The sequence below is a fragment of the Quercus lobata genome, chromosome 10, assembly GCF_001633185.2.
Source record: "Quercus lobata isolate SW786 chromosome 10, ValleyOak3.0 Primary Assembly, whole genome shotgun sequence".
Classification (NCBI taxonomy): Eukaryota; Viridiplantae; Streptophyta; class Magnoliopsida; order Fagales; family Fagaceae; genus Quercus; species Quercus lobata.
In genome coordinates, this window is record NC_044913.1 from 25,546,760 (window position 1) to 25,556,617 (window position 9,858).

The 9,858-nt window shown below is 41.1% G+C and overlaps 2 protein-coding genes across 2 annotated transcripts; one reads left to right on the forward strand and one right to left on the reverse strand.

Annotated features, from left to right (window-relative positions):
• Positions 1–1,811: 1,811 nt before the first annotated feature.
• LOC115965987 (transcription factor BEE 1-like) lies at positions 1,812–3,660 on the reverse strand. The gene is made up of 6 exons (XM_031085323.1): positions 3,170–3,660; positions 2,936–3,055; positions 2,722–2,787; positions 2,522–2,590; positions 2,347–2,424; positions 1,812–2,075 (listed from the first exon to the last, which is right to left on the reverse strand). The coding sequence occupies exons 1-6, from the start codon at positions 3,560–3,562 to the stop codon at positions 1,980–1,982; spliced, it is 822 nt and encodes a 273-aa protein (XP_030941183.1). The 5' UTR covers positions 3,563–3,660; the 3' UTR covers positions 1,812–1,979.
• A 1,758-nt stretch (positions 3,661–5,418) lies between these two features.
• Positions 5,419–6,036, forward strand: LOC115964560. Its single transcript, XM_031083848.1, has 2 exons — positions 5,419–5,579; positions 5,736–6,036. Exons 1-2 carry the CDS (start codon positions 5,419–5,421, stop codon positions 6,034–6,036), a joined length of 462 nt encoding a protein of 153 aa, XP_030939708.1.
• Positions 6,037–9,858: the final 3,822 nt, after the last annotated feature.

The window sequence follows — 9,858 nt, forward strand, 5'->3', positions numbered from 1 at the left end:
TTTTGAGACCTCTTCCCCTTACTTGTTCATGCATACTCCAAGAGACAAGCAAAGACTTAGTCAAAAGGGGGTCAAAGAAGTAAGATTGAGTGGGGAGGAGAAACAAAAGTGGCTTGAAAGGTTCACAAAGCTCTTATCATTTAGTGAAGTTGGAGAACCCACATTGCCCATTCTCTTTTGGGCATGCTATGGCCCATTCAGTCTGTTCTCCTCTCCCTCCCAATTTCATGGATGCAATGCATCTACCTATTCTCTTTCAATTTATATATTAAAAAGACCAACCTAATACTCATAATAATAATACAATCTTTCCTATAATTTCTTCCCTCCAATCATTCAGTTCAGGAATTGGCAACATCCATGAGATTTTATGTATTCATCTATTTTGTGGGATCCATATGCTTTTTGTTCACTTGGATTCGCCAAAGTGACTAGTCATGGTATAAAAACTTGTTGCCCCTTGATGTGAGTCTTTAAGAGTATCCCTATCTAGTCTCATGGGTCATGCACTTTTTATTATACCAGTGCCAAAATGGATTAGCATTTGCCGACAAAGTGTTATTTTATACAAAGTTGTGGCTAATAATTTTGCATAGCCATAGGCCTTACCCTACACGACATGGGATACTAAACAACTAGTGATGGCAGCAGGTTGTTGTGGTATCAATGGTAGGTAGCAATTGGAATTTACGCCCATTCTAATTACACTTTGAAAGATTGTCTTCTAGATTTGCCTCATCAAGGGAAGTGAAAATTCTTGTTCCTTAATGGATAAGAATGAATAAATGATGTATGGTATTGAATCAATCCCCATCAAGATTCATGACATAAATAATCATTTTATGAACTTGCCCCTTGTCCAAGTTACATCAATAACAAAATCTTTTACATAAACAAGTGTATAAACAAGTGTATTTTTGAAGTTTAAAGGCTCAAAATGCAAGAATGACAAATAAATTTTTCTTGTATTCATTTGATATTGACAGAATTTATTTTACTATTAATATTTTTTTTTTTGGTTTCCCAACCGGTATCCAAACCCACTGGGCCGACTAATCCGGTTTCGGAGCGGGTCCCGGGGTTAAGGTTTTAAACTCCTCCCAACGGGCTTGCGGGGGATCGAACCTTAGTTCGCCCTACCAAGTCTAGCCCCTGGCACCACTAGACCAAGACACCGTTGGTTATATTTTATTTCTTATATCTGATGGTATACAATGTGTCACGTTATTTAATAATTTAAATGATGTGACATGAATATACGTTTAGATTTGTAATATTTAAATGGAACATATCCATTTCAAAATTAAAATTTTCTAAAAAGTTAAAATTTTGAACCATGAAGAATTCATGAATAATAACTAAGGTAGTGGGAAACAGACTGCAACGTTTTGGTTTTAGGTTTGTTACTTGTAAACGTTTTGGTTTTAGATTTGTTACTTGTAAGTTGTAAGTGAGGCATCTTCTTCTTTTTTTTTTTTTTTGGATACAAATGAGGCATCTTCTAAATTAGTCTTATCAGGCTCAAATACAAGTTGTGCTCAAAGCTCTTGTCAGCAATATAAATAAAGCATCCTCAATTTCTTAAAGTCAATTCACTTTGGTTCTCTTGCAATCAATGTGTAATTATGAGCACAAACACAACACACCACACCACATTCAAGTCCAATCAAGTTGATTAATGTCTAATGGTGCTTTGGATCATATGGCACTACAGACATAATTATTTTTGGATTGGCAATGATGCTCAACATACTTTCAAACTGAAGGAATTCAACAATAGTTTAGGATAAAAATAATAATTATAAGCCTTATATTAATCTTAGTTGAATTTCCCAATGTGTGAGGACTTGTACAAGTATGAATATAAACTTCTGCTTGTATAGCTGAAGTGGGAACAAATATATTTTCATATAGAGGAAACTATTGGGAAATGAAGCATCTTAATGTTGCATGACAAGGGGTAACATCCAATTCTGAAGTCAAAGCGGCGACCAATTTGAGTGAAATGAATCAAGTCCTCCATAGCCTTCTCTCATCAATCTCTCCAACTCTTTGGCTTCATTTGCCTTAGTCCTCTGTAACAAAAAAAAAAATCATTCATATCACTCATCAATCACATACCCAATTCTAACATGCAAACTACAATTAAAAATAGTACACAAACTACATGCAGTTAAGCATTTGGGCATGTCAAATATAGCTAGATTTTATGCGTATGTCACTTATTATCCTTCAACAGATAGTTTATTTTAACCATACAAAGTAAACAAAGGCTAGATGAAGCAGTCGATTTGCCATTTAGAAATTGAAAGCAGAAAATGAGCTATACAATTTTAGAGGAAGCACCTGCATTGTTTCTAAAGCATCTGTCTCTGAGTTGAAGTCGTAAAATAAGCTCGCTGCTGTAAGCTTCATAGAAAGGAACTGCACTCAAATCCAAAGAAATGTAAATGTTAGTGTTTAAAAAAATTATTTTGTACTCAAAAGAAAAAAAAGGTGGTGTATTATAAATTTGGCTCACCTCGACTTGGTTTTGTAAGGACTGAACATAATTAATTATCTCGTCCAGCATTACTGCCATTCCCATGCTCTGTAATTTCATAATCCATTTTAGAATATAGATAGTCCAATTTTATTTTTAACCCAAAGAGAAATTTTAATTATTCTTTTTTTTTTCAATAACCAAAAAAAAAAAAATCTTTTAAAAGAAAATTTTCTTACCTTATAGCATCCGGGGACAATGTCTTGCAAGCATTTGAGTCTTTCATTGATCTTTCCTCTTCTAACCTGATTGAAATAACATATACATCAACCTCATAATACTTGTAATATATAGTTTAGAAAAAAATACAATTTAACTAAATTGGTTTTGTAGTGAACATCTTTGTGATCAAGAGCTTAATTATTTTGGGTTGAAGTAAGTTTTTGGAATTACCCTTTCTGCTAGACTGTGACTATCAGTAGCTTGGCCTCTTCTGGCTCTAACATGGACCACTTCCTTTGGATTCTCTAGTTCCTTCTCATTGCTTTTCACTCTCTTCCCTCTTCCTAAATTCTGCAAACATACAAAACCAAATAATTCATGAAGCCAAAGACCAATTCAAAACTTATTAACTTAAATAAATATTCTTCCAAGTCTAAGAATATAATAAGGAAGCATTATTCTTACTTTCTTCTTCTTAATCACATCCTCTGAAACTAGGGGACTTGAGGTTCCAGAGCTGCTCTCAGACATGTCCATTGCTTTTCTCTTCTGACTTTCATGGAACTCATTTCCAGTAGCTGCAACATTTATGTGCTGAGAAGCAGGCATCACATTCTGATTAAACTCATGGAAAGTTGCTGGAATAGTTTTTGCTAAGTTTGCTGTGAATTCTGGCGCTTGGTGGCTAAAGGCATTACCATTGGAGAAAGGATTGTAGCATTGGAAATCCAAGTTTGAAGTCTCCAGGACACTTGGGTTTAGCCCTGCATATTGGTTTATTATATCCATGTTTTGATCAATATCTAAGACAGGAAATGAGGGTCTAAAGCCTTGCATATCTGCTGTGAATTCGGCCATGGAATTTTGAAAGACAGGGTTTCTTAAGAGGCTTAACTTGGTTTTTAGATAATGAAGCTGGTGTGAGACAGCTACTTATAGTGTGGGATTAAGATTCAAGTGTGTGTGAAACCTCAATATTTTGCTTTCACATAAAATAATGAAAAAGAGATGCATTTTAGGGAGAACATGTGGCAATAAGCTTCTGTGGTTCTGTTTTCCTGTGGGTGCCACCTTCAGGAAATATATCCAATAATAAAATGGGACATGCTAACTGGTAAGCTGCTGGCACTTGACCAAAACTAAAATAAAATAAAGATAAGCTTGTGGCTCCTAGTGTTTGGTAGGAAGGAAAAGTAAGAATAGAAAATGGTGGAAGAAAATAGTGGGAGAGGGAGCTAGATTTATGAGTCATTTGGCAAAAAATTGTATCTTATATATGTTATATTATGTTAAAATTTATTTGAAAATTACAACACTTATTGATGTATAAATGTACCTATACATATAGGTTGTAACATGTGAGTAATTCTACTTTCATGTAGAAGAACAAAGAATGAATTAAGATAAAAAAAATGAATTTTGGTGGCTCGATTAAGGGAGCTTTAGGCCCACTAGAGTGAAGTCACAATGCTTTGAAAGTGTTGGTTGAGAAATAATGTTCCCTATTGAGTTTAGATTTTAGGTTGGTAAATCGTGAACAAAATATGTATTGTATTAGTTTTTTAAAAGTGTATTTTTAAAGTCAAGATAGCTATCCAGTTTTCTCAATTCAAATTCAAGATTCTATACGCACAGGGAAGGGCCCAGGCCCCTGTTGACCTATGACCTTGGCCCGAACACACCTTGAGGCCCAATCTGAGCCCAAAAACCGCAATAAGACCATTCTGTCTTAAGCGTCAAAAGCGAGTCCCTCCCGATTAACTTTAACTTGGTCGGGAGTGCGGCTGCTTGGGGATACAAGGTCTCGGTATCCCGGTATTGCCTTGGGGAATATTGCTATCGAATAGCCTTTTGGAGGCAAGAACTAGTTCCAATGCCATTACCACTGTTCCCAACAGAACATCCACTTAGAACTGATGGAATTGGACCTTTATTCACACGAGTGAGATCAAGAAGTAATTATAACACCTCCACTTATCTCAAGCTATAAATAGAAGGATAGAGTGAGAAGAGGAGGTTGGCAATTTTGGAGAGAAAAGAGTAACTATATCAAGGGAAAAGGAAGCAACTCTGTAAGGAAAAAGAGGGGGGGTTTGTAAGAATAAGAGTGTGCAACTGAGTCTCCGAGCAAAGGACTACCCATAGTAGGAAACTCAAATCCCACAATATAAATAGGTTGCGAGCCCAAGTATAGGTCGAGTGCGTTAACCATATACTGGAGGCGCACAATTGGCACCACCTGTGGGGAAATCCTACGTAGCCGTGGTTTTGTCGGGACTCGTGCGAGGAAAATGTCTGAAGGTTGGTTTGGGAGTTATGCTAAAAGTGGTTTTGGGGGATCTACTTGGCGGGAAAGAAGGCAAAAGAGGCGTGAAGACAGGGAGTATGAGTAGGAGGAAAAGCCGTCTGGCCTTGGAGAAGAGTCGTATCAAACACATCGGACAATATCAAGCACTTGGTGGCGCGAGCGCTTTGACAAGAGGGACAAGGAACTTGAATGTTTGCGTAGGTTGATGAGAGATTTAGAGCTGGAAGCAAGAGGTAAGCGTCGGAGAAGAGACCACGAGGAGCGTGGGGAAGGGTTGGCTAGTGTGGGAGGTCGCTATAGAGCGGGATCCCACTAGTCTAGTTCCCATTGACACTGTGAACGTTCACGGGAGTACGCAAACTGGGACTCGATTTCTCCGGAAGAACGGTGACCTCGAAATGCCGCTATGGATGCGATAAGCCGAGTGTTACGCAGAGCTGCTCGATCGCCGTTCTCGGGGGACATTGAATGGGCCCCTATGCCGAGTAGATTTACAAGGCCTCCGTTCAATTCTTATGACGGGAAAACGGACCCAGTAGAGCACATAAGCCATTATATCCAGATGATGTCTTTGCACACTTATAACGATGCACTAATGTGTAAGATATTTCCTTCGAGTTTTGAGCCCACCACTTTGAGATAGTTCAATGGGTTAAGGAAAGGCTCAATTCATAGTTTTGCCGAGCTGATTCAGGAGTTTGGTGTCTGGTTTATAACCTGCAGCCGGGTGCCGCAACTAGTGGACGCGCTGCTATCAATGAAAATGGGAGCCGGGGAAACCTTTTGCAACTATACTAGCCGGTATTGGGAGCTTTACAATGAGATTAGCGGGGGCAACGAAAAAATCGCAGCGAGTACCTTTCGACTGGGATTGCTTGAGGATTCCAAACTACGAGAGTCACTAACAAGGAGGCCTCCCAAGGATATGAGGCAGTTGATGAGGTGTATTGAAGAATTTAAATGGTTGAAGGATGATCGGCAACAGAACAAAGATAAGGCTCCAATCATAAGTCATCCATGGTAAGGGGGTTTTCAATCAAGGCCCCGGAAGGATTTGAGAATTCAGGAGCTGGGCGCATAGATGAGGGAAGTGAATGTGACGTTCAAGGAGCTGGTGCACAGGATTGTGGATCGAATCAAGAATGAGCCGTACTTTCGATGGCCAAACAAAATGGGGGGTGACTCGTTGAGGAGAAATTAGAACCTGTATTGTACTTACCATAGAGACAGGGGGCATACCACCGAACAATGCAGAGTGTTAAAAGATCACTTACAGCAATTGGTGAAGGCGGGGAACTTGAAAGAGTTCGTGATGGACCTAAGGAATTAGGAAGCCAGGCAGGGTACTCAACCTCGGGGTAATCCTCTCCCACCCCCATTGGGAGTGATAGATGTCATCCACGCAACTTCAAGGGGTACCCTGATGTCCAAGAGGAGAGGGGTACTGGCCGTGGTGCCGGCAGAAGGTTATTCGAGCGAGTAGCACTCCGAGAAGAAGTTGAAGTTCACTCGGGAGCCCATTGCTTTCAATGACGATGATCTAGAAGGAACGATTCAATCGCATGACAACACTTTGGTGGTTACAGCCCGGATAAATGATTTTATAGTGAAGAGGATTTCGATAGATCAGGGGAGTGGTGCCGAAGTGATGTACCCTGACCTGTTTAGTGGGCTTGGTCTAAAGAATGAAAATATCTCCAAGTACAATACGCCCCTGATTGAGTTTGACGCTGGTTGGTGATCTCGAAGGGGCAGATTTCGCTTCTTGTGAATATGGAAGGTAAGGAAGTAATGGTGACATTTATAGCGGTCGCTTCATTTTCTCCGTATATGACAATCCTAAGAAGGCCGTGGATTCATGCAATGGGGGCAGTTCCATCCACCTTACATGTGAAGGTCAAATTCCGCACCAAGCAAGGTATTGCTATAGTGAGGGGAAACTAGCAAGTGGCCAAGCAGTGCTTGGTGGCCGCAGTTAACCCAGAAATCAAGGAAAAGGAACTGGCCAAGGAGGTTCCCTTATAGCAATCACAGGAGCCTAGGGGGAAATGGGGGCTAGCTGTGCTGAGGACTTGGTAAAGGTAAGGATGCTGCTGGATGTTGATAGGAATTTTCATTGCTGTTTCTTGTACAAAATATGGACGTATTTGCATGGAGCTTGTATGAGGTGCCTGAGGTGGACCCCGAGTTCATAGTTCACAAGCTTCACGTGGACCCATTGCTCCCTCCCAAGAAGCAAAAGCCGAGGAGATCGGCTAAAGAGCACATTGAAGCTGTCAGGCAAGAGGTCAAAAGGTTGAAGGAGGCCGAGGCAATAAAGGAGATATTCTTTCTGGAGTGGCTTGTGAATACCATGGTGGTAAAAAATAAGAATGACAAATGAAGGGTTTGTGTTGACTTTACTGACTTGAACTAAGCATACCTAAAGGACCCATTCCCCATGCCGAAAATTGATCAACTGGTAGATGCCACATATGGGCACCCGAGGATGAGCTTTCCAGATGCTTTTTAGGGTTATCATCAGATTGCCTTAGCTGCTAAGGATTAGGAGAAGACGACATTCATTTCCCCTGATGCCAATTACCATTATACCATGATGCCGTTTTGGCTAAAGAATGCTAGAGCCACTTATCGATAGATGATGACGAGGATGTTTAGGGATAAGATTGGGTGTACGATTGAGTGTACGATTGAGGTGTACATTGATGATATGGTGGTCAAAAGCAAACAGGAGGTGCAGCATATTGACGATCTTAAAGAGGTGTTCGAAGTGCTCTAGCAACACAAGCTGTGCTTCAATGCTGACAAGTGTGCTTTCGGAGTGGGGGTTGGCAAGTTCCTAAGGTATTTGATCACTAACTGAGGAATAGAAGTCAACCCTGATCAGATTAAAGTTGTGAAGCACCTCAAGCCGCCGAGTAATCCAAAGGAAGTCCAAGTACTGACTGGCATGTTAGCTGCCCTTAACCGGTTTATTTCCAAGTTTGTTGATTGGTGCCATCTGTTTTACTAGCTTTTGAAAAAGTGAAAGGGATTCCATTGGAATGAGGAGTGTGAAAAAGGCTTTCCAAGACCTGAAGGAATATTTAGTACGAGCACTTGTGTTGACAACCCCAGAACCTGATGAAGACTTATTTATGTATCTCTCGGTGTCTAAGCATGCCGTGAGTGCCGTGCTACTGAGGGATCAAGGTGTACAACAACTGATATACTACGTCAGCAAAACCTTGGTCAACGCCGAGACGAGATATTTGCCTCTGGAGAAGTTGGTATTAACATTAGTCCATGTTACTAGGAAGCTGCCCCATTATTTTCAAGTTCATATCGTCTATGTATTGACCAAGTATCCTCTACAATTGTTGTTAAAGAGATCTGATTTCACAGGCAGAATAGCCAAGTGGGGAACTCGGCTGGGCTCTTTTGACATCAGGTACAGACCTAGAAGCTCGGTGAGGGGTCAGGTTCTCGTTAATTTTGTCGCAAAGTTTTCCCCGAGAGGAGAGATGGAGATAGTTTGCCATGTAGAAGTCCTCCCGTGGAAGGTATTTGTGGATGGTACGTTTAGCGCATTAGGAGTCGGGTTGGAATTGTAATCATCACCCCGAAAGGAATAAAACTAGAACATTCTTTTAGGCTAGGCTTTGGGTTTTTTAACAACGAAGCTGAGTATGAAGCCCTGCTTGCTAGATTAAAAGTAGTTTCAAACCTAGGTGCTAGGGAGGTAGAGGTCTACTCGGATTCTCGATTAATGGTTAATCAGGTGCGGGGAAGATTTGAGGCCAAGGATCCCTGGATTATGGAGTACTTGTGGTGGGTAAAGCAAACTATGGACCGCTTTCTGAGTGTGAGAGTGGTTCAAGTAGCCAGGGGAGAGAATCGGCATGTTGACTCTTTGGCCACATTGGCATCATCATTAACTAAGGAGGTACCTCGGTTAATCAAAGTGGAGTTAGTAGCAGAACCGAGTATTAATGCAGGGGTAGGTTTTTCACTGATAACAATGGTTGAACCATGTTGGATGGGTCCGATCATCGTCTTTTTAGTTGAGGACCGAGTGCCAGCCAATGAAAAGGAAGTAGAAAAGGTACGCCGGGTAGCTACTCGATATTAGTTGTCAGTTGATCGTAAGTTGTACCGAAGGTTTTTTGAGGGGCCTTACCTACAATGTTTGCACCCCAGCAAGATTGAAGAACTCCTAACCGAACTTCATGAGAGGGTGTGCAGCAGTCACGTGGGGGGATGTTCATTAGCTTACAGAGCAATGGCTCAGGGATTTTGGTGGCCGTGAATGCAGAATGATGCAATCGAGTATGCACGGAAGTGTGACCAATGCTAGAAGCACGCCCTAATGATCCACCAGCCGACAGGGAGCCTAAATCCTATCAGTAGCCCATGGCCCTTTACGTAGTGGGGGCTAGATATTGTCGGTCCATTCCCTCGGGCTACCTCAAACCGAAGGTTTGTTTTAGTAGCCGTGGACTATTTCACCAAGTGGGCAGAGGCAAAGGTGTTAGCAAACATTCGAGATGTGGATGTTAAGAAGTTTGTATGGAAAAACATAGTAACAAGGCTCAGGGTACCAGAGTATCTAGTGTCAGATAACAAGTTGTAGTTTGACAGCAAAGCTTTCCGCGAGTTTTGTGGCAACCTCAACATCAGGAATAGGTACTCTACCTTGGCATATCCGCAGAGTAACAACCAAACTAAGGCCACCAACAAAGCCATTGTGAACAGGTTGAAGAAAAGATTAGAGGGTCCTAAGGGTAGGTGGGCTGAGGAGTTACCTAATGTTTTGTGGGCATACCGGACAACGTCGAAGAGATCCACGAAAGAAACTCCGTTTTCT

Coding starts and splice junctions, on each gene's coding strand:
- LOC115965987 (XM_031085323.1), bottom strand. CDS start 3,562: ATGGCCGAATTCACAGCAGATATGCAAGGCTTTAGACCCTCATTTCCT. Junction 2,788..2,935: donor GTCACAGTCTAGCAGAAAGG/GTAATTCCAAAA, acceptor TATTTCAATCAG/GTTAGAAGAGGAAAGATCAA. Junction 2,076..2,346: donor ATGCTTTAGAAACAATGCAG/GTGCTTCCTCTA, acceptor TTTTTGTTACAG/AGGACTAAGGCAAATGAAGC.
- LOC115964560 (XM_031083848.1), top strand. CDS start 5,419: ATGGATGCGATAAGCCGAGTGTTACGCAGAGCTGCTCGATCGCCGTTC. Junction 5,580..5,735: donor AGCCATTATATCCAGATGAT/GTCTTTGCACAC, acceptor TATAACCTGCAG/CCGGGTGCCGCAACTAGTGG.